The 24,134-nt window shown below is 49.1% G+C and overlaps 1 protein-coding gene across 3 annotated transcripts in view; it reads right to left on the bottom strand.

The window, feature by feature from the left end:
• Positions 1–3,608: 3,608 nt before the first annotated feature.
• CALN1 (calneuron 1) overlaps positions 3,609–24,134 on the bottom strand; it is a 418,542-nt gene continuing 398,016 nt past the window's right edge. For all 3 annotated transcript variants that reach the window (XM_078074520.1, XM_078074519.1, XM_078074517.1), the window contains exons 5-6: positions 23,483–23,639; positions 3,609–10,995 (exon numbers count right to left, since the gene is read on the bottom strand). In XM_078074520.1, the coding sequence (XP_077930646.1) occupies positions 10,868–10,995; positions 23,483–23,639 (285 nt within the window). In that variant the 3' untranslated portion in view covers positions 3,609–10,867. The remainder of the gene's footprint in view (positions 10,996–23,482; positions 23,640–24,134) is intronic.

A 24,134-nucleotide genomic window follows, 5' to 3' on the forward strand; every position in this document is an offset into this window, starting at 1 on the left:
GGAGGGGAACAGTGAATGATAGAATTGAACTGCAGTATCCACAGCATCTCGAGGTTTGATTTCTTAAGAGAGGGAGGGGAGGTAGAAGAAGGGGAGGGAGATAGGGTTTGAGAATGAGAGAGAGAAATCTCAATCAAAACATTGACGTCTATCAAATGTGGATGATAGGTATACTGTTGTCTGTTTTATGTATGTTTGAAATATTTCATAATTTAAAATAAAAACATGTTTTAACATGAGTGATGCCCCTTCTTTGTATTGCTGTAATCTTCTGTGGTGAATCCTTCCATAGGGCTCTTGACCCTGGGCTGTAATCACAGGCTTACTCGTCTGTTCTTTCTACTAGACTATAGGCTCCCGGTGTCTGGTTAACGTTTCTATCTGCATCCTATTAGTACCCGGTCGACACTTGCCAGTTACCCAAATGGGTCTCTAAGGCACTGGCCACATAGTGAAGGCTGGTGCTACCCGGTGGGATTGGTGGTCAGCAGGTGTTGAGGGAGACCTTGCAGAGGTAAGAGGAGGGAGTCTTGTAGAGCAGGGGGCAGGACCGCATCCACCCCAGCCCAGGAGGGCTGTGCGTTATGCCTATGAAGACCTTGATCCCAGCTGAGACCAAGCCAAGGGGACAGATGCTGTGGCTTTCAGGGAGGGTGATGGGAGAGCCAGAGGAGAGCCCAGTTCTTTGGCACCAGATGCCAGCTTCGAGAGGCTAAATGGGCTGAACCTAGCTTCTCAAAGAGGATGAAGAATTCCTAGACAGGCTGGAAAAACTAAGAAATCAACTAACATGGAAACCCAGGCTTACCTGATTTCGACAAAGGCATGGGAACCAGGGTGCAGGGATGGGGGCTGAAGGAAGGTGTTGGTGGGAAGGGAGAGCACAGGAACCTTGTGCCAGCAGCGAATTTGGATATCTGGGCAATTTGAGGCAATCCGGTTTATTTATTTAGCAGATATTTATTGAGGACTTACTATGTGCTGGGCACAATATTAGGTGCTAGAAATAAAATGACGAACAAAGTAAGTTGTTGTGTGGCTAAGAAGCTTGTTTTAGTCACAGGGCTGAGGTCATCTGTTCATCCACGGTTACAGATGACCTGGAGTCTGCATAACCCGCCCCTGCCCCGCACACAACCACCCATTCCTCCCTTACATGATGGCACTGCAGACACCTCCAGTGCTCCCCGCCACCCAAGTTCTCTTTGCTCGACTTGACACTTCACCCTTGGAAGAGAAGCCTGGTGGAAGGAACAGAGGGCTGGCGCTGGAGAGACACTGATCAAGAAGAAACCAGGCCACGTGGTTCCTGGACCACGGAGGCTCAGACACGTGAAGATCAGGTCTGCTCCTCTTCATTCCGAAAGGCTGGGGAGAGCCGAGCCTGTTCAAGGGGGTGTGCTCATGCCTGGTCTGCCATTGCTTCTGAGGTGCAGGGCTTTCTGCCCCAGGCAACTGGGAGAAGCCAGGTGCCCTAGATCACAACCCGAGGCTCACGCACATGTAAGAGACTCGGAGCCATCCCTGTGCGACCACCTCTTGCTTCTTTTTCTTGTTCAAGGCTTCTTTTGTGCTCATTTTTCATAACAGCTTTATTGAGATATCATTCACACACTAGACAATTCATTCCCTTTTTCTGCTCAGTTTTACCCCACTGCCATCCAGATGAATCTCAGGGAAAATGGGGGAAGGGGAAATGTCATCTACTCGGCATACACCACGCCCACCCCTCGGCTTCCTAGGGACAGCCTGGCGGCCATGGCTTTGGCATTGGAAAGGCAGGAGGGAAGCCCATCAAGAGTCTCCAGTTCCTAAGCCGGCGGCACCTCCCTGGGAGCGAGAGCAGAGGTCTCTGCAGCCCCACACACGTCTCTACTGCTGGGCACAGGGCCTGTGGGCTACAGCTGCAGCCTGGAGCCTGGAGACCACTCCCAGCAAATACCTCCCGAGATCAATTCTCAGGGGCCACTGGAGGAAATGGCTCCTGATCCCTGGCCAGCCACTTCAGGCAATGCACCCCGAAGGGTCTGAGCCAGCATCTTCCCACAGCCCTGAAGCTCTTCGGCACGGAAGCACCTGCATCTTCCCTCTTCATCCTAGGAAACTTGAAAGTGAGAGCAGGGTTCTGGCTGACCCTGAGCACAGCTGCAGGGCTGACTGCGGAACATCTCCCAAGCCAGAAGAGCCTTCTGGCCACACAGTGGCTGATGCTTGGGGGCTAGAGCATGGCCCCAAGTGCGATGCTGCAGGACCTGGGGGCGCTTAGCAGGGTAGGCGGGAACACGTTGGCTTCCTCCCTCTGCCCATTGCTCAGTGATTGGAGCCTAGGTGTGCTGGGTTGAAATAAAACCAACGTGTCTAAGATACGCCTGGAAACATGGCAGGTCCACACATCAGCCCAGGCAGCCCAAGGCTAAGCTACTTACTACAGGTGGACTTTCCAGAATTGGCAGGAGAAGCTATGGGAACAGCTTTTTCATTGGGCACATGGTTGGATCACAGATGAACAAAGAAAAGCCTCTGAAATTCACTTATCACGAAAATTATGGAAAAATCCCAGTGGGATTCAAAGGTATGTTCATAACTTGAGGGAGCACTTTGTTTTACCTTGGATATGACCAGGGTTGGGCCAATGTTCAGGCTTCATTATCTCTGTGGTCAGGGGTTTGTCAGCCCCCTAGTGGGACTTTTATCCTGCAGGACAGTCCCTGCTGGGGTAATTACCCCAGGAGAATAAATATTCATGACTAAATGCTCCTTTATAATAAAAAAAAATAAAAAATCAGATCAGAGAGGATAAAATCCAAGTCATTATCACTGGAATTTGCCAGAGACCCCCTTCAGCAGAGAGAAAAACGTGTGTTTTATGTCTAGAACACTCTATTTTTAGAATTTTTAAACAATAACAAATGCTTAGTGATTTTACCTTGTAACTTTCCCCTGAGAAGGTATATAAAATGTAACACTTAACAAGAGGGTCTCCTGGGAGATTCTACCCAAATGGAAACTCAGCTTTTTGGCTTAAATGCAAGACATGTGGGAAAATGTGGGATAACGTTTTTGAAAAGTAAAGAAAATGTAAGATGCCCTCATGGTGTCTGGGGTCAGGAGGCCAAGGTTCTGGTCCAAAATGAAGCAGGATCTCACTTAGTGTTTTAGTCAAGCCATTTAGCCTTTGTTTACTTCTTGATATAAGGGAATGGGCATCTCTTTTTGTGCCAAATAACACTGCAAATCCCAAAAGTTGAAGGAAAAGTGCTGCCATGCCCCAGCGCTAATCTAGGGAAGAATCTGGCAAATGGAATCCCGAGAGGATGATACCATTAGCTCGGGTGTCTGCAAAGTTTTCTTAATTATCATGTCTGCCCCCGGCCAGAAGATGTTTCCTATTTCTCACCACATGGCCCATAGTCAGCTTAGTTGCCCTGACGTCAATCATTCTCTTCCAAAGCCCCACCGTGAGACCGGATCCCGTTGCTGGTGGCTTCTTGCAAGCGGGTGATGCCGGACTGGCGTCCAAAGAGATCTGGTTAACCCTTCAGGGTCACAGGAACGAATTTCGTGGCAGGTTTGCAAATCACACCACCGAAAATGAACTGAATCTCTCCTCAAAAGAAAAAAAAACTTTTATTTTTTTCTATTGCATAAATAATGGTAAATTAGACTCTTTTTTTTATACAGATTATATATTTACAGACGAGTTTGGTTACAGAAAACATCTGGTAAATATGGCAGTCAGTTTTCCTTTATACACTAAGAGAACATATTAATAATATATATTTCATTGGGTTAGTAAGTTGCATGCCAAGTTAATTTATATTAATATTTACATTTTATATAAAGATTTTCTTTTGACTAGTCTGCTGACTCTCTCATCACTTAATAGCAGAAATCATCACCTAATACTGAATGGAAAAAAAAAAAAGGAACATGAATGAGGTAAATGGGAAGACTGTGACCCAGGATTTCAGTCTTAGTGGCCCGTTCTGGATGTGAGAGCTGCCAGGCTCCGGGCATACTGGTCCTGACAGTCCTCAGCTGTGCTCTCATCTGCATCCAGCCACTAACTATACTGTGCTTTGAGAAACAAGTCACGTCTCAAGTCTAATGACTCCTAGGCTCACTGACGCCCCCCGCCCCCCGCCCCCAATCCTCAACAGATGACAGTTCGCCAGCCCACTGCCTGACCAGACTTTCTGGATCTGATTTCCATCCAAGGGCATTGTCTTTGGTTAGTCCTTGGAGAAAGAGCTTCTTCCTGGATTCAGAATTGGGGGGAAAAAAAAATCAAACTTCACTAAGAAACCTTTCAAGGACCCCTGAAAACAGATTTCCAGGTCAGAAAGGAAGAATATGAGTTGATTTTCCTTGGAGAGATCTGGGAGACACTGGCTTGCCAGGAGCAAATTTCTACCAGGAGCTGAGGACCCTTTCCTGACCAATCTGGGTCTTTCCAGGGAAGAACTGTAGGACTTGTATAAAAACAAGCTTGTATAAAAGCCTCAGTCCACTTTAGGAAGAGGAAAAGGGACAGAGACCTAGGATGTTATGTTGTCATGGGGCAGAAGGACTGGGGACTTTTATGGGTCCAGCAGCCACTCGTCCTGCCCTCCACCCCTCATCAGGGTTGGGGTGCATCTAAACCAGGCATCTGTGCTCAGCATCCCTCAGTCTTCAAAAGACCGCAGTGGCTGGTCTCCCCAGACTGCTAATGCTATTCCTGACAATCATGAGACAGTGACTCTCTTCCTTCTGCAGTGTTACGAATAATTATAAGCCACTATCACATATACAGGAACGGCCAGAAAAAAAGGAAGGAAGGAAGGAAGGAAGGCAGGAAGGAAGGAAGGAAGGAAGGAAGGTCAGTCGGTCTGGGATTTGTGCTCTTTATTCAGTAGCTTCCAGTTAGGCTTTCTCAGATGGAGAAACACACATCTTTTCCTGGGATCTGGCTTTGTTTCACCCTACTTATTCATGAATTCTGATGCACAAGATCTGCGATAAAGTGATCAAATCCCCTTACTTTTCACACTGGCTAAGATGAGGGCACAAAGCCCATCTTTGATGTTCCCTTGAGTCAGCAAGACCTTAGGGAGTAAACAAAACCTCTTACTTGCAAGACACCACACATTTGACATAAATCAATTTGCGTTGTTTCATCTACAGACATGGACACCAAAAGTGATACTTTATTACAACTGCCTCTTGGGAGCTGCCGTGTAAAAAGAACTGCCAGTCCCTGACACCATTCATGGGGGAATAGGGACCCTCTCAAGTCTAGGCATCGTTTTGACTCGTTTCAGACAAACAGAGTCACAGTGGCGGGGGGGGGAAGCTCTTCTGGTTTACCTTTCCTCTCGCTTTAGAGATGAGAAACCTGCGGCCAGGAAGAGAACGTCACTCAAAATCATCAGGCTGGTGGGTGGCTGGTGGGGTCCTGCACGTGATTGTGCTCCCATATTTCTGATTCTAAGCTCTGCTCTCCTGGCCTAATTCAACGGGTCTGAGCCCAGACAGAAAACCCTGGGAGATGCATTTTGAGCTTGGCAGATGTCCGCATCCCCCAAGGAGAGGTGAGCTACCCACCAGCCTCCTCTTGACGCTTGCCCCACATGTCAGAGGGATCGGGTTGATGGGCAGCAACCCTGTGGCCCTCAGTCCCTTGTGTGTTACCAAAGTAGGCCAGACACACAGGGAAAACGTCCAGAGACCAGCCTCTGCAGCCCTTTACAATTTTTCTTTTGCTCTTACAGGTCCAGTGATGGAGAAACAGCACACTTGAATTTTTCATTCCCTGGAATATTCCTTCCTAATTAGTCTGCTCTTCTACTCCACTGGGAAATTCCAGCCCCTGCAACCCTTTCTCTTGGACAGTAACTTCGAACATTGTGAGAAGCACAGTTCTGACAGCCAACCCACCAAGCTCAAGGAAAAGAGGTGGGTGAGGGCTATGCTCAGCGTGGGTGTTCAACCGATAAGCTACCAGAAGTAGGGGCAGGGGGCAGGGGCTGGGCAAGTATTTTCCAGTTTCAGAGGACTGCCTTTCGTGGGACTGGCGACACCTGATTCTTGGTGGCTATTATTTCAAGCCAATGGAATCAAATTAGTTTTGTTATGAAGACTTTCTGAGCTTTGTTATCATGTCCCTTGAGACCATATAAAGAGGGTCCCAAACCAATATAAAGTAGAAACCATAGCCATGCACCATGGTCATGCGCATGAGCAATGAGCACAGGCTACTAAGAGAAATGTTTGGCTGGTTTGTGCATTTGACCTTATTCCTCCCCAAACCAAGTCTATGGCAAGGCCACATGACCGAGGACAGTCCCCTGAGTGACTTAGTCGAAGGAAGTATGAAGTGAAGCTGAACAGTTCTGACATTTAAATTGTCGTGGAGACAGGGTCCACAAGGGGCAGCCCGAATCCTCCTCTACTTTGCCATCGCTTTAAATAATTCAAGTTGAAAACCCCAGCTGGTGAATAATGTTACTTTTCTATTTCTGATGGCTTCTTCCCCTGCCCCCCGCTTTGGGACAGTTGGGTAATGAGGTGGTGAGGGAAAATGGCTATGGCAAGGCCTTTAGGTTATGGACCCTTAGCCCTGTGGGGATCACCGAAGAGGCCAACGGGAAAGTTCTGATCTCAGCTCAAAGCAGACAGCTGTTCTCCAGAGAGTCATCCAGGGAATATGACCAGTACGTGCCACAGTCTAGAAGTCTAGGCTCAGCCCATCTGTATCGTCATGACACTATCAGAAAAGGGGCCCCTCCTCGCAGTGGGGTTCCAGATCTCCCTACATCTCCACGGAGCAGGGTGAATAACACCATCGCTATGGGCTTTCGGAGAAATAGTGCAGTAGATTGACCCAGTATGGTTTGGGACCTCCAGCTGGGAGGAGCAGAGCTCAGCAGCTTCTGCAGGGATGGAGGGCAACGGCATCACGGAACGGGGTTTCATGACATGCAGCCACACATGGCCAGGCCAGCCAACCCAAGGACCTGTGCTTGGCGGTCGCCCCCTTACTCTTCTGTCATGGTCCCGGGGAGGCTGCCAGCTACGAGTTAAGAGCAAAACTCTCTTTGATTTATAACCTGAGTCTGGACTAAAGCCTAGAGAAGGCATTTGGAATAAAAGAGAAATTTCTCCCTCCCCTTCTTAGATATATCGCTTTATGATTCTGTAGAGAGGAGGATGGGAGGGGCATCACTGTCAAAAGGAGCTAGCCATCTTTCACTCGGTTCTTTTCGCTAACCACAAGATAGACCATTTGTCATGTGAAACTGGAGACAGGAACGGGTATCGGGAAAGAACACATCTCGTGGCGCACATCTTGTTCTCTGCAAATAAAACACCTAGAAAGTTCTAAAGCCTCTGGGCTTGCCTAAGACCACATGTAAACCTCAGTTCACTCCAGTTCACATTTCTGGCTTGTGGGAGAGCGTCTCAACAGGCAAACAGATGCTTTTAAAGATTGAAGCTTAAAATATTTTTTGCCTTCCAAACGACATTTCTGCCTTTTTGCCCAGATGAAGGGGTCTTTGCTCCGGGCCCTGGGAAGGGGGAGAGGAGGTGGGGTGGGGAGAATACCACCCAGCTCTCAGGTAGCTCCTGTTCTCCTGAGCAAATGGAAGGGTGGTTTCAAAACACAAGAAAAGGCAGAGAAACCGCCAGATTTTTGGAGTGTAATTTACTCCACCAGTGGGATGTGGATGCGGGGAGTCAGGTTGCAATCAGGCAGAGCCCAAGTGTTCTTTAAGAAAATGTTCCCTATTTTTGTGTGCCTTGGCAAACTCGGGGTGGAATGCAAGGGTTGCCATAGCAACATAATCCCCCCCCCTTTCTTTTACAGATTGGTCACGTGGGACCCACGCACATTCTGGAAGCCACTTCTAATAGTTCCCATGCTGGGTCCTGTCTGGGGGCTCTGTCTGCGTCTGGAGTGATAGGAGACAGCTTGCTGTGGAGCCAAGGGGATCAGGGTCTATGTGCCTTGTCCCCCTAGCAAAATGCCTCCCCGATCATCGCTTGTGTGGTCTGGGGGGGCACCCGTTCTTACAGCAAGAATGAGCCACGCTTTATCCGTGAGCATCATAAGTAACTGTGGCGAGGACCCGAAGTAGCTCTGGTATGGACGGTACCTGCTGAAAGTCAACCTCTTAAGCCTTACAAAGAATCCCAACACCTTTGACAGACGGTCCAGGCAAAGCAGCCAGGGGTCACGGCACAGAGACAAGCTCTTAGCTCCCAAAGTCTCAGGAATGCAACTAGCTTTGGGCTATCTCCCCACACTTCAGCCCCTGGGTGCCACGCGTGTGGAGGGCACCATGGCGGGAGGTCAACTCTAGCCCACCCAAGATAGTTCTAGAGCTTCCATGTTGTCCTCTTTCCTCACAAGGGATGCATGCTCCTCGAATCCCTTCTGGGTAGGATGGGCTTGCTTACTGGTCACTGGGAGGGGAAAAGTGTCCTCTTCAGGGAGAGGATGCTGAGGCCTTGAACAGGTTGGTGCTGCCTCTCTAGAGCTTTTAATCCCTGCCCCTGCCTCGTGGCTAAAATCTCTTCTAAGTCTCACATCCTTCGGGGACCCCGTTCTCCGGTGAGAGGCAGAAGAATTTGCAGAGAGCCAGCCTTTGAAGAAGCATCGCAATCCCTTCTCATGGGGCAGGCTCCTTTAGAAGTCATCCCTTGGGGTCTTTATTCAATCTGCTTTGGCTCCCCAGGAGGACATGGTCTTGTGGTTCATGGGGTCCTTCCCATCCAAGTCCAGTTGGGGGGTCGGGGGAGATAAGCTGCTTTGGGCAAAAACTAATGACGAAGTTGTCTTATGTGTTAGTGCTCTGTGTTCGGACCTGTCCTCATTCCGGAAGCCGATCCTGAGGACCATGGTGAGTCGGGCAGGGGGAGAGAGAGAAGAGGCAGATGTGCAGTGTGTACCGTGGCAGGGCAGGGTGGGCGAGAGGGACAGGCAGGCTGCTGCCTTCCTTGGCCTGGATGTGCGGGACTCCAGGCATTTTCCCAGCGGGACCCTCAGCCCCCGGGCTCTTAGGAGCTTACACCTGCTCCATCCTCCGGACTATGGCTCAAACCCTAGTTTTACTTGTGCTCATCATGAATATTTGCAGTCTCCCACAGTGGGGAAGTTTCTACAGCTGCCCCCTGGCTGCTGCCTGAAGCGCTTGCAGAGGTGAACGGGAAGAAGACCCTAAAAGGACGAGTCAGAGAAGGCAGTAAGGGAGAAAACTGCGGGGGGGATCTGGGGGACACACACCACACCGCAAAACCTAGAGAGGAAAGATTCTGGCACCTCAATACTGGAAGAAAGGGGAAGAGGGAGCGGGAAAAGCATGTAGCCTGAGGATGCGATGGAGAGAAAGAGGAGCGAGACAATTCCATTACAGAACTGAAGACCCGAGCTCGGAAAAGTACAAAGGAAAGCATCACACGGAAAGATGATCGGCCAATCAGACTATGCAAGCTTGAGTCAATAGTGGTGGCTGATGGGGCCTCTGGGAGAAGTCGGGGAATTACAGACTTGAAATGGTGTTGAACACGGACCACGGGATCCAGGTCCCTTCCCCAGCAGAAGTATTCTGCAGGCAGGAGCGAATCACCTGTCGTGCTGGCTAAGCTGATTCACGTCTTTTTGTTTCCTCATGAAAATGAGTCAGTTGTAGAATCTGAGTGCTGGAAGGTGTTATGTAAAATAGTCGTTTGATCTTTCCATCTTTCCACTGTGGATTGTATTTCTCTTTTTATCTGGGGAAGACTAACAAAGCATATTTTAGGACGAGAAGAAGGAAAGATGCTCAAGGACCTGAACTTACAGGGGTCTTCTGGCATGGATGGGTGGGTTCAGGCTCCAGGACTCCTCTGACGGCTGGGGGGTGGGCTGCAACACCACCTCCCCACTGGTCTCGGTCCCTCCCTGCACCCCCCCTCGCCCCGAAACTACCTGGCCCACCCAAAGGAGGCAGGGACGTGTGTCGGAGGACAAGCTTATATCAGGAGTAAGCGAGTAGGAAAGAATGACGTCACACATGAAGAAGCCCAATGCATACGTCTGTCTATGTGTCTAGGTTATAGAGATGCCCACGAGTATGCTTCTTTTTTCACTAATGGCAGCACAGGGGGCAAAGCTGGGAGAAAGGCTCTCTGCAGATTCCAAAATGCTGGTGCGCGATGGGCTCTAGGAACAGAAAGCCAAGTGCCGACGGAAACTGAGAGCTCCCCAACTCTGCCAACAAGAGTCCTGTAGAAAAGGCAGTAAGAACGGAAGCGAGGGGTGCCGCCTGCACACCGACAGGCGCTGCACCCCATTCGATGGCTTTCCCCTCACGCCTTGGGGGGGGGACGGGCTCCACTGGGTGGAGGAAGGAAGCCAGGGTGGGATGGAAGGCCCCCTCTTCGGGAGCGAGCCGGAAGTCAGCCTCTGGGGACTGAGGGTTCCCTCAGCCGGGAGTCTTCAGCTGACCCCGGGGGGTTGAGACAACGGGGCATGGAAATGACTGCACGTCCACGCCTCCCTCTTGCTCTCCTACACCACCAGCCTGGATGGCCACTGGAAAAGTCCGAGATGGGAATGAAGTCTCTCTTCCGAGTTCCTGGGGGTGATTGACGCGGTCACTGGGAACTCCTGGCTATTTTATTGCATTAGGAAACAAAACCATTAAAGCATTTAAGACAGCCCTTTTGTGTCCCTGCCAAGGAGATGAAGTGGATGGGCAACACCCGTTGCACCGCAGCCTTGGGTTCTTCACTCCACCGTGCCCTGTCTGCCTGGTCCATGTCTGCTTTCGGAGGAACAGCGTCGGCCCGCAGGGCATGCACATGCACGGTGAGCCGGGGACGCAGCGGCGGGGCGAGGGCGCTACTCCATGCCGCTCCGGAGGATCTGGTTGGCAGCGATCAGCATGACGCTTATGATGAAGGCCATGGCGAAGGCGCAGATGAGGCTCTTGCGGACGCAGGTCTGTCTGTTCTGCTTCTGGGAATGCACTGGGGTTGCAGGGGGAGCGGAGGGTAAGGAGACGGGGAGGGAGGGGAGGGGGAGAGAAGAGAGAAGCGACACAGTGAGACAGGCTGACCTCCTCCTCCGCAAGCCCAGTCCATAGGCTGAAGGCTGGTCCCATCAACAAGCGTCTCGGGGACCGTTCTCGGAGCCTAAACATCATCTCTTCTGGCAGATGGTAGGAAACAGTAAAACTTCTATAACAAACACCATGAGAGATGTGATGTTCAGAGGGAGGTATAAACTTCCAGATCCAGTGGAGTTAGAGGGACTTTCTGAGTGAGAAAATACGTAACATTTGAGGGTTTCACAAAAGGCATCATCCAGGCATGACGGTGTCCCCCTCTGCGGAGCACCGGGCTCCCGTTTCTGAGTCACCTGCTGTAGGCACAGCCAGGTTCAGATGCTTCCCTACCTGTTGGCACCGGGCTGGAAGCAACTTGCCCCCCCCCCCCCCCGAGAATTGTTCTTGGTGGCCGCTGGTCGAAATGACTCTAAATGACTTCTGGTATGATTTCAGGTATGCACACCAGTGGTTCTAGAGAGGGGTTCCTAGGCAAGCAGCATCCACGTCACTGGGAGCTTGTTAAAAATGCAGGTGCTCAGGCCAGACCCCATGCCCAATCTACTGAATCAGAAACTCCAGGGATGGGGCCAGCGATCTATGTTTAACTAAGTGATTCTGGTGAAATCTGAGAAGTGGAGACCACGTGCTCTGTGGACGGGACCAGTGTGAAGGAGGGAGGGAGGCACAAAACCCTCTCAGACGTTCCAGAGACACGGTGTCCCTGCCCCCATGTCCTGTTGCACCGGGGAGGTCTGACCTTGGGCCCTAGGGTTGTGTTCTCTTAATCCTTTTTGTTGGGCTTGGTCTTGTGCCCCCATTTTCATAAGGCCCTTGAGAAACCATTAGTAGGTCTGAATCAGTGGGAAAGTAATTGGGACTAGACACAGGGAAATGGCAATCACCAGAAAGAAAAGCTTTGGTAAAGTGTGTTGAGGAAGAACAGGTCTCTTTTCCAGGAATTGCTTTCCCCTGCCAGAACTTCTTTTCCTTCTTTTTCTTCTGTTAGTCTACACCTCCTCCCTTTCCCATCTGTCTGTCCATCCGTGATCTTTGCACACAATTTACCACTTAGCATATGGCCGAAATCTGTGCCCTGGAGGCAGGTGGGAAGCTATGGACACCAGAGCTACTCACTGGACCAGCAGCATCGGCACCATCCGGGAGTTTGACGTACATGTAAATTCTTGGGTCCCACTGCAGAATTACTGAATCAAAATCTCTGGGGCCGGAGGCCAGGAATTCATGAATTAATAAGTTCCAGGTGATTAGGGAATTGCTGGGCCCCAGCCCCAGAATTTTCGATTCAGTAGGACTAGGTGGTGCCAAAGAATCTGATGGGGTTTGAGTTGCTGGGGGACCTGACAGGTGTCTGTGTGTGTGTGTGTGTGTGTGTGTGTGTGTGTGTGTTAGGGACATAGGGTGGGGAGTTTTGGGAAAGATGGTTCTTTAGATTCAGATGTTAAGAAACCCAATGCCAGGACAGAAGAACATTTTTAGATCACCTTCCATTTTGAAAATGGGTCCTTCAACCTTTGCAAACCTCCAGCAGAGGGAAAGTGGTTGTTCTTTAGGTCAGATTATGGCCCAGAGAAGGTTGGGGGCGGCGGGGGGGGGGGAGAAATGCAATTTCCTTCATATTACTCGCAGTCTCTCTCTGTAGGAAAGAAGACTGGCAAAAGAGCAAGGTCAAGTTAGGGTCCACATGCCTTTATTTATTTTTTTTTTAAAGATTTTGTTTATTTGACAGAGAGAGACACAGCGAGAGAGGGAACACAAGCAAGGGGAGTGGGAGAGGGAGAAGCAGGCTTCCCGAGGAGCAGGGAGCCCGATGTGGGGCTCGATCCCAGGACCCTGGGATCATGACCTGAGCTAAAGGCAGATGCTTAACGACTGAGCCATCCAGGCGCCCCGGGTCCACATGCCTTTAAAGAACCTAAAAATGGTTCAATTTCAAGTACGTCTTCCCTTTGACGTTCAGTGGCTTCTCTGAGATCCCTGGAAATAACAGGGAAATAGTAGGAAGCCCGTTGGTGTTTCCAAGGACAAACAGAGCTTTCCCTGAGGGAAGGGGTCTCGGGGGGCTTGTCAAGGGGTTTCTAAAAATTGTATCAACCAGGAAGGTTTCTCCAGCAAGCCACATTTCACAGAGAGCCAGGGCCCCCTGGTGCAGCCTTGGGCTCCCTCTCCAATACTTGGTTATTTCTGCCACCATCTCTTAGATGCTGTCTTGTTATCTTTAATCCCGGATCCACTGGGCTTCTGCTTCCCTTGGGTGATTGGGAGTATTTTCGGTTCAGTTCTCAACTTGCTGATCATGTCTGGGTCTTAGAATCTTACAAATTCTTACCTGGAGAAAGAAAATTTCCTTGGTGCAGAGATGTGCCTCCCCCCACCCCCTGCCTCCAGGAGTGGGCTAGATGTAAAAAGGTGCCAGCCCTCAGGAAAGGAAAAAGGATGTGGTGTTTAAGAACGAAAAGGACCAAAGCAGAAAATAAAATGAGGATACGGAAGTAGCGTATCTAACACTTTCTGAGGACTGGCTAATTTATTCTGGGCAGCTCCTCAGCATAAAAATGCTTCTGAAGGCAGTCATCTACCTCTCTGTCCTGAGGGCTGGTGAAGGCCAAGAAAAATTGTGTGATTACGCAGAGGGAGAAATTTTTGGCCGAAGCCCTTCTTTGTGAAGGACACTCGGAAAACAAGGTTACAGGCAACAGGATTATCCCCCTGGAGAGCGGCTGCACCTTTGATCTGAAAATCCTTCAAAGCAGTGGGAGGGGAGAGATAAGGAAGGAGGAAAGGCCTAGAGAACCTAACAGTTTGTACTTGGGGCCATGCAAGTCGGAATCCAGACTAAAGTCCCGTAAACAGAGTGGTGCTTGCAGCTCCTTCCATAGCTCTGAAATACATCACCATTTGAGCCCATAATTCAGCCTCTGTGTCTCCACGAGAGTCCTTTGATCTCCAGTTCTCACGCTGTCATCAGTGGTGTGGCAGAGTACAAAAGTAATGACCTCGGAGCCAGACCCAAGTCTGAAACATGGTTATCCCACACCTTGGCTGTGTGACCTTGAGCAAGCGAATTTCCTCCAGCCTCAATCAATTCCCTCATCTATAAAATGGGACCAATAAAACCTACCTCGTTGTGAAGATTAAGGATATATTGTTTGCGCCCAGTGAATGCCAATTCTCATTTGTGAACCTTTTAAAAACTCCCCTTTGCTTCTCGAATACCGCCTGAGTGGGCTAGGCATGCATTGTGTGCTTTATATACGTCATCGTAAAATTACATAGTGGCCGTCCCGGTGAGCTGGGTGTGTGACCGTCACTTGACAGGTGAGCGGTCTGAAGCTCGGAGAAGTGGGGTCCAAGTTCATTTGGCAAATGGTGGAGGTGGGGCTGGAGCCGGGTCTGATTCTAAGACCCAGGTTCAAAACCTCTGCACAAACTCTGTCTTCTTGATCTTTTGCTTAGCAACAGAAAGCTCAGCAATAGAAAGATCCAAAGAGAAGGCACTTCAAACACTTGATGTGGCTGACGGAGTACAACCCGCCACGAATTAATGTGTTTGTTGATAATCATTTAAGGCCTGTCTTTGGCTAGCATATATTTGCACTGCGCTATAGTTTGGGGGTTTTATTTATTCTCCGTGTCTAGGCTTTGCTTCCTCAACAAGGCTTACAGGTCAGCCTAGGATGAACTGTGAGCCCAGGTTAGGGCTTCTCTTAACCACCACTTAGGAGCAGCCCCGGGCAAGGGACCAAACTTCTCTGAGCCTCAGTTTCTCTCTCTGTAGAAGGAGCTAATGATAACGTTCTGCTGGTGTCAAGAATTATCTCAAAGATGAATGAGCTAATAAAAAAAAAAAGTGGAAGCTACGGCCAACTGTGAATTGCTAAAGAAATGCAAGACTTGCTCCTATCCCCTCAGGGCTGGAGAAAAGTTCTGCTCATTTTTCTCCTGTTCCCAGCAGCCTCCAGCTTGGGAATGCACATCCAAGCAGTGCTCCCAGACCTTTGCTGTGGTCCCTTCCCTCATTAACTCGTCCTGGGCAGCAGCGAGACTCACCCCCCTACAGCAGCTCTTAGGATGTACCACCCATGCCCGCAACCTTTCTGCAAAGGCCTTCTTGCTGGGGATGTGCGTTCCATCCAGCTCCGAAGCTCAGCAGGGAGATCAACAGACCACCTCCGATCCCTTTCCCACCTCTGCTCCTTGAGCCACTGCGCCTCCTGTCCAGCAACCTCTGCTTCTGGTCATCCCCACACGAGACTCTGCTTGCTGGCCAAGACTCAAGGCGCCCGTTCTCGCTGCTAGGGGTGCCTCATTGAGATGGCATTCCCATACCAGCACATTCACCCTTCACGGGTGACCAATTCAGCGGCATTTAGTACATTCGCAAGGCTGTGAAAGCATCACCACTACCTAATTCCAGAATGTTTTCATCACCCTAAAAGGAGACCCCACGCGCATTAGAAGTCACGCTCCATTCCTGCCTGGCAGTCACCAATCTACTTCCTGTCTCTGCGCAAATACCTAGTCCGGGCATTGCAAATACATTATACAACATGTAGCCTTTTGTGTCTCCTTCTTCCACTTAGCCAGGCCCATGCATGCTGTAGGGAGCATTCCTACTTTATTTCTTTCTGTGCCACATTTTGTTTATCCATTCACCTGCTGATGGACGTTGGGGTTGTGTCCATTTTTTGGCTGTTAATGGGTAATGCTGCTAAAACACTCGTATCCACGTTTTGGCTCTCTTGGGGACAGATCTAGGAGTCAAATTTCCGGGTCAGATGGTAACTCTTTTTGAGGAACTTGCAACTGAACGTGAAAATGGCAAGAATGCATCATGCTGCTGGCAATCCTTTTCATGTCGGTCTTCCCGTCAGGCCTTGGGCTCCCTTTCTAGTCTCTTGGGTTGACAGAGTAGGAGCCCTGGAAGTACATGGGGATGAAATGTGAGTTGGGGGAGGCTGACACAGGAGGACATAGAAGTGGGGTCTCTAGTTTTCTTGAAAGCTTGTTAGCAAGTCTTCAGCACCTGCAGACTCCTGGCTGCTATGGCAGGACCTGGGTTTGTGAGCTCTAGTAACAGATTGTGCCTTTTGCTTTCTCATTTTCACAGAGATTCACACCGCTCCACTCGGCAAACAACAGGCAGTGATTCCTGGATTTTCTCCTGGAGGCGGGAGTCCACACGGATTTTGCCACTGACCAGCTGGGTGGACCTTGGATATATGGGCTTCATAATCCCTCTGGCTTCAGTCTCTTAGAAATGGGGCTGCACGTCTGGAGGCCCTGGCTCCCAAATGAGGCAAACCAGAATCATAACAATTCTGATTAATTGCCCCAACACAGACCTATGTAAGTGATATTTCTGACAGGGAGCTTGGGGCTCAGGAATGTTTAAAAACAAAACAATATAAAACCCATCTTAGGTGGTTCTCACAAGGAGCCAGAACTACCAGGTCTGGGAGCTATTATTGCTCTGTGATCCTTCCAGGTCCAACATTTTATGATTTTATGAAACTGAATATTTCCAAAGCCTAAGGCGGAACTAATTAAGAGCCTCTGAAAGAGAATTTTCTATACATCAGTGAAATCAGGAATGCTCAGGTACCCCAGGTGAGACCTGAAGACAAAATGGACGAGGCTGGTATGCTTTATGATGCCCTTTAAGGGGAAGAGGGGCCACCTCTCCTTCTGGGGGTGGGAGCTGGTTCCTTCTCTACCACAAAATCATCTCGGGTTTCTAGCCATCAGACAGCTGTGTCTTGCTTTGAGGGTTCCACTGTGGACCAGGTATTGTTTTAGCCTTTCCAACAGACCTTTCCTCTTCTCGGAACAAAATTCATCTTTTGGTTTGGGGATCTGTACCTCTCCACCTGGTGGAACTCTCAATCCAGCGCTTCAGCTTTCCCACTGCAGCAAACCAGACTGGCCAAGTAGAGTGTGCCAAGCTCTTGGCTTGGTCCAGGGCAAGGCACATGGGCCAAGCACGATTGATGGGAGCCCCATCTTGGAATGGAGATGAGTCTTCAGGGAGACAATCCTGTCCCTTTGGGGAGAGAGAGCCTGCCCAAGAATGAAGCTGACAGAGAGGAAAGAAGGACAGAGAGACTGGGAATGAGACAGTGCGAGACTGGGGGGGTGGGGAGGGGAGGATGTCGCTTGAGCTCTTTGGATCCAGGTCAGTCAAAGTTCATCCCTTTGACTTCTTGTATTATCTGAGCCAGTGTTTTTTTTAGTTTAAGGGGTTTCTGCTACTCGAAACCAAGAGTATTGACCAGTACCTTCAGGAAGTTCAATGTTGGCGATGATGACTCTAGGAATGAATGTGTCAAGAAGAATGTTCAAACCCTGCAAATTTGGTCCCTGTCCCATCCTTCAAAGATGTGGCATTCTAGCAGTGGGTGCTCATGACATCTCCAGGAAAAAACAAAAGAAGAACAGACCTGGGGCTAGGGACCAGCTAATTTTGTTTTTGGCGTTGTTGTTTGTTTGTTTTGAGTGTTTACTACTGTGTTAAGCATCGTACAAAATATTCTCATGTGTTACCTCACTTAGTCCTCCTAACAACCACATGAGGTCATCATAGGATTCCCATTTCACGGATGAAGAACATTAGGCTCTGAATATTTATTTAAGTGTTTCGGGCAAATGACTGAATACATGGTGCAGCAGGATTTTAAGCCAGGCTTGTCCAGACTGCAGAGCTGGAGTTCTTAACCACCAGATGTATTTATCAAAAACAGCTCTCCAGCTCTCTGTCTGGTGTCTCAGATTCTCATCCCTCCTCACTGATGGCTCCAGAAAACTTTCCTCCAGGATTGCTGGGACGGATTCCCGAACAGAAGAAAAATCCCTTTCTTTCTGAAGCCCCAAATCTCTTCGCAAACTCTCTCCTGTCTCACTACCTGCCATGGACCTCAGCTACACCTTAACCTGATACCTTTACCCAAGGAGAACAGGGTTTATTTAAGGAAAGTCATAGCACCGGGAAAAATGGGAGCAGATGGTAGAGATGACATCTTATGCCCTTTTCATTTGGATGGGCCTGAAATACCCAATGTGCATGGCCAGGTGATGGGGCAAGGCTCCCCACCTGGGTGTGAACTTGACATCCTGAGAGGAATACTGCAACTTTCAGCAGGGATGGCTGAGCTGGAGACCTTGAATTTGGCTGCAAATTCTTTCTGACCTTCCAACGAGTCCAGAAATTGTCGAATCTGGATGTGACTGTCATTGTCCAATCTTTGCATTGGACAAATGAAGAAAAGAAGACCCAGGGAGTTTTTAAATAACTTCCTCAGGGTTGGGGCGCCTGGGTGGCTCAGTTGGTTGAGCGTCTGATGCTTGGTTTTGGCTCAGGTCATGATCTTGGGGTCATGAGATCGAGCCCCGCATTGGGCTTCGTACTCAGCAGGGAGTCTGCTTGAAAATTCCGTCCTTCTCCCTCTGCCCCTCCTCTCACTCTCTCTCTCTCAATCTATCTATTTTTCTCTCTCTCAAATAAGTAAATAAATCTTAAAAAAATTAATAACTTATCCAGGAGCACATATCTAGTCTACACAGGGCTGGAAACATGACCCGCACATCCATGCGGCGATGCTTTGGGGGCTACCTGGCCAGTGTCACCTCCTTGGACATTTATTTCTCTCGTCCATCATCCCATCACTGAACGGTGCAGAGCTGTTCTGCTGTGCCTTTCATAGAAACTATCCCCCCGTTGATGATTTTGCTTTACTTCCTTCTGTCGTGCGTGTTGTCAGAATCTCTAGAAAAATCTGACAGCTGGTATTCCATTTAGGGACAACATTTGGGGGATGTGTCTTGAAAGGGCTCGCACACAGCCTTCCTGCACTTCTACTCAACTTCCAAATATAATATGATTTCACTGGCGATGAAATGGAAAATGAGTAATGACGGAGTGCCATTCTGTAAGGAGTCTGAAATGCCTACGTCTGGCTGAAGGACCCAGAAGAACAAATGAAGAGGCCAGGGCAGGGCTGTGTCAGAGAGCCCCGGGTTCAAATCCCTACCCGTGATTTGACTTTGGGCAAAGGACACCACTCTGCTGAGCCTCACTTTCCTCATCTGGACCAGTGGGGCCGCAGAACTAATCTTGCAGGTCAGCTGCACATGTTAACAAATGACCAGCACCTGGAGGGCATGCTGGGCAGTTTCCTCCTGTCCCTTTACCTCCTGGACTGTATCAATTTGAATTAAGCAGTAAACATATTGGAGGCAGTAAATCAAACTTAATATATAGTAGAATTTGTTATGCGAACCCTTAATAAGGAGCCGGTGACAGGCAAATAGATGATTCAACCACAAGGCCACTCAGTTTCACATATGTCAGCAACTGGAACCAAATAATGAAATAAGAATGTGTCTCTCAGTGTCACTGAGCTTATGTTCCCCAAAAGCTAAATGTCTGGTGATTATAAGGGGTGAAACAGAAGCAAAACGTCTTAAAACTCTTACGTAGCACAGATAGTGAATGTGCATTGTGGGGAGTCACGTACTCTTGTATCTAATCCATTTGGGTAGATGCTGACCTATTTATTTTTCCAAATGGTTAGAACACAAATAGTGAACACCTCAGAACACTGAGCATAATTTATCTGAATAAGGGAATTCAAAAAGATCAGGGGGGTTGGGAGGGCCTGAAAGTCATACTGAGTATTCTCATGGGATCCGGGCCCTATCGGATTCGGGCCGTGGGCTATGCCAGAGAGCCCCTGACTTCAGTGCTGTTCAGTGACCTCATGCCCAGAGCACCCGGCACGGTAGGTGACAGCTGGTCAGGGGCCTGACTCAATCCGAGTAACTTCTCATCCGGAAGCCAGGTGTGAATAAAGGTAAGGTCTCCTTCAGAGCCCTTGAATTAGATTCTTCTAGTCTCTTCCCTGCCTTAATAAGGGTTTCTGTAAATGACTTCTTTTGGTGCTTCAGGAAAATGGGTTCTACACGTGACATGAACCCCCATCTCCGAGTTTCCTGAAGAAGTCAGGAAACCTTTCCTTCTATGTAGCTTGGAGTCTCATCCTGTTGCCTCTTGTCCTTCCCCTGGGAGAAGATGGGAAAATTCCTGCTTCTTTATGCTCCAGAGCCCTGTCTTCCGTAAAGATAAGGCAGATTAGAATGTGTCAGGGGCGGGTGTGTGTGTGGCGTGCGCACGTGTTCGTGCATGTATCTGTGGTCTGTGTTGGCCTAAAACTTAAACGAATAAAGACAACAACATCAAGCCAAAAGGAAAACTAAAAGGAGAAAAAGAAATCCAGAAACCTCTCCCATCACGGGGGCCACAACCCCCTGGGCTCCTGGCCTATTTCTCCTTTACGTTTCCATTCATATGGAAAGAAGGATGTTTGTGTCCTGATTCAGCGGACAGAAAGGGAACACCTCTGTACAAGTCGCAGACCCAAGATCTATAAAAGTGAAGAGTATAATCACTGACGTGAAACGATGCTGGTGGCATGTGGAAGGTCTCCTGTTAATGTCTAACTGGCTCTGCGTCACACGGATTGTGCAAATCCACATTTCCAAAGCTGTGTCACACTCCAGAATCCCAGTCTTGACCCTAACCTTACTGTGCTCTGAGCTATTTGATTAAATTCTCCCTCTGCCACACAATATCAGTTTCTTTCTTTCTTTTTTTTTCTTTTAAGATTTTATTTATTTATTTGACAGGGAGAGAGAGCATAAGCAGGGGGAGCAGCAGAGGGAGAGGGAGAAGCAGACCCTCTGCTGAGCAGGGAGCCCGATGCGGGGCTCGATCCCAGCACCCTGGGATCATGACCTGAGCCGAAGGCAGAAGCTTAACCAACTGAGCCACCCAGGCGCCCCAACACAACATCAGTTTCATTGACCACCTCCTCCTTCCTTGCTCAGAGATAGATGTGCCCTCTCATCTTTTAAGGCAAAGACCTACACTTCTAGGTTTTTTTCTTTCTCATTGATGCCTTCCTCTGACATAAGGGGGGCAAGACTCCCAATCCCCATGGATTTCCTGGCTTTGGGTACACACTTGCTGCAGCAAAGTTTTTTGTTTTGTTTGTTTGTTTCTTGCTGCAGCAAAGTTTTAACAAGAGGAGGGAGGAGCTCCCTGGGCGGGAAGGTCAAGGTCAGCCACTGAGTCTCAAATGCCATTCTTCTAGGGCACAGGGGCCTCAATGCCTGTGTGGCATCTCTTCCTAGACAACTCTGCCCAAAAATACAATCAGGGAAGCCCCTTCTCGAACAAGGAGAAGGCTGTGGGCATTAAATATATCCACCAGTGACTCTGATCCTATCCGAGATTGGAAAAATCTTAAACCTGAACACAAAGCAATGAGCTTGCATCTGGGGCCAAACAGCGCTGACATAATATTTAAAATACAAAACACACCAAAAAAAAAAAAACAACTCTCTGATGTGAAAACAAGCAAATGGATTATGTAATCAAGGTTGCAGAGGTCATTCAAAAAAGCAATCTACTAATTATAAAGCAAAGTTTAAGGTATTTAGTACAGTGACTGGAACTTATCAATTACCCCCGTCCCCCAAATGGTAGCTGTTGCCAATGTTATAAGTCTGAATCAATGAAAGCAGACTCCGTAAGACTTCTATTTGGAAAAATCCCGTTCTCAGTCACTTACTTTATTAATGTATGAGCTCTTGAATAATAAAAAGACATTGCTTAGAGTTCAGATTACTTCCCCGTGCACAGTCTGACCTTTCCCAAATTACTAAGACTTGTGACATTTCTCTGAACAAAACAGTGATCCACAGACGAAGGCTCCTGTGGAAAATAAAATGCCCAGAAATACTCTTCCCACCCATCTCAAGAGTGTTTGCTGACAGTGGGGGGCTGGAGCCCCCGGGTGCTTCCATTGTTGGAACAGGGAGGAACGAGACGGATGGGGGAGACCAAGGAAAACTTATCCAAGATCCAAGTTTTCTCCCATCTCTGCCTCCCTCCCTCCACTGACCCTCCCAGTGTCCCCCCTCCCCGCCCCCGCCCCCACCCTGCTGCAAATGGCCTTGGCTGTGACCATCCCACTCTGGGTGTGCAACTCCAAATATGGCCACTGATGCTACAGCCCAGGGGTCACACTGAGGCCAAGCAAGGCAGCCTCTATACAACCACTGGGTTACGTTTGCCATTCACAGCATTTTTGAAAAATTTAAATTTGAATGTGTTTAGAAGGGGCATTGCTCTCAGGTTTATGCCCGTTCCCACCCACCACTCCCTATTCCCCAGGCTTGAGTTAATTTCATTTATCGCCTCGGAGTATGAGCATCTCTTCCTGTTTCCTCTTGCCATGGCCTTTAATCCTGCACACGATGCAGCCCAGACAGGACCCATGGGCGTGCAGGTCTGAATGAGCCACTGTGGCCACCTGGACTAACCCCGCCCCGAGTAGACTCCCTGCCACAGTGCTCTGTCGGCTTGAAAAAGGCAGCTCCAAGACCAGGCAGCCGAATCTATTCTGGTGGCCACGTGACAGCTTACCCACTGTGTACATTGATTTCTTTAAGTGTTCATAAAAAAAGAACGGAAAATAATAGTTTGACCTCTTTAAGAAATCTCAGCACTGAACAAGTGAAAAATTGCTGGTAGCCTGATATCCTGTTTTAGTGTAATTAAAAAAATTCTTTTCCGATGCGTCAGCATTGTTATAGTAGTTCTGATTTTCAAAGTTGGAAAGAGGGATTCGATTATTTAGCTTACCTGGAACTTTCTACTAATTAGGGGATCAGGTAGGTGGGGTTTTCTTTTTTCTTAAGTTTTCTTTCATGAGCCCCCCAAAATGGCCTCTCATGGGTCTATATTTTGGCCCCAGGAAAACCTTATTTCTTCTGAAACTCCATGGTTACCTTCACGAGAGTCCTTTCATGAAGAGGGCTCTTTCTGAGCAGCGCCCTCAGGGAGCAGAGCACAGAGGTAAACCATTCCTCAGGGTCCTGAGAGGTAGGTGTAATTATCCTGATGTTTCTAGGCAAGGATGCACCCTCAGGGAAGGCACACCTGGTGTCCAAGGTCACACAGTTAACCACTGGACTGGATCCAAGTTTGCCACCAGCCCAAACAGGCCGTGGGTACCACTCCACGTGGCCCCCAGTAAGGAAAGGCAAACACCACAAAGCTGCACATCTAATCACGGACCTCAGAGGATCACTGGAGGAAAGACAGGGTCACTAGAGGTCCTGCAAAAATGCAGAGTTTGGGGAAAAAAACAGAAAGGAAATAAATAACCTGCTGCATCTTTGCAGCGAGGATCTTGTAACCTGGGTCCTGGATTCTTGGCTTCAGTACAAGGCACTCCAGCCCCAACTGTAAACACATTTTCCATCGACAGAGGATGTGGAGGCATGCGCTGGGCCCAGAGCAGGAAAGCAGAAGCAGGGGTACCTACCTCCTTCAAACTCTGTTTGGCAGTTCTCCGACGTCTCCTGCAGGCTCTCCTCCTCGTTGATGATGATGTTCTCAATGTCCTTCATCGTTAAATGGTCCCGGAAGGCATGGTAGAGGATATGCTTCAACTCCTCCAGAGTTATCCTCTGCATGTCGAACTGTGAAGAGAAAGAGGAGTGAGATGGTCTCGGGTACACAGGGGTGAGAAGCCAGCTTGGGGCATGACCCATGGCCCTAATGCCCCAAAGCTCCTCTCCAGGAGCTTCTCCCAGCTTTGCTGGGTAGCAGCTGAGCAGTTTGTCTGTCACGTACAGCTCCAAGCATACTCGAGAACTTGCAGGGGACTTAGTGGGAATACAGCGAGTGCAACATGTCCCCCTCAACCGAGAGTCCTGGAGAAAAAGATGCCAGCTGCTAGTTTGGCTTCCTATTCACCCAGCCATCTGCTGTCACCTCCTCACACCCTGCACACCTCACGGACTTTGGAGTTGTGTCGCACTTCAGACAATGCACATGTCTCTAAAGATGATACAGCTCCCAAGGAGCCAGCCATTCCCATCTTGCTTTAAATATGTACCTTGTTTGGGGCGCCTGGGTGGCTCAGTCGGCTGAGCGTGTGACTCTTGGTTTCGGCTCAGCTCATGATTTCGGGG

The sequence above is a fragment of the Halichoerus grypus genome, chromosome 6 (assembly GCF_964656455.1).
Source record: "Halichoerus grypus chromosome 6, mHalGry1.hap1.1, whole genome shotgun sequence".
NCBI classification, from domain to species: domain Eukaryota; kingdom Metazoa; phylum Chordata; class Mammalia; order Carnivora; family Phocidae; genus Halichoerus; species Halichoerus grypus.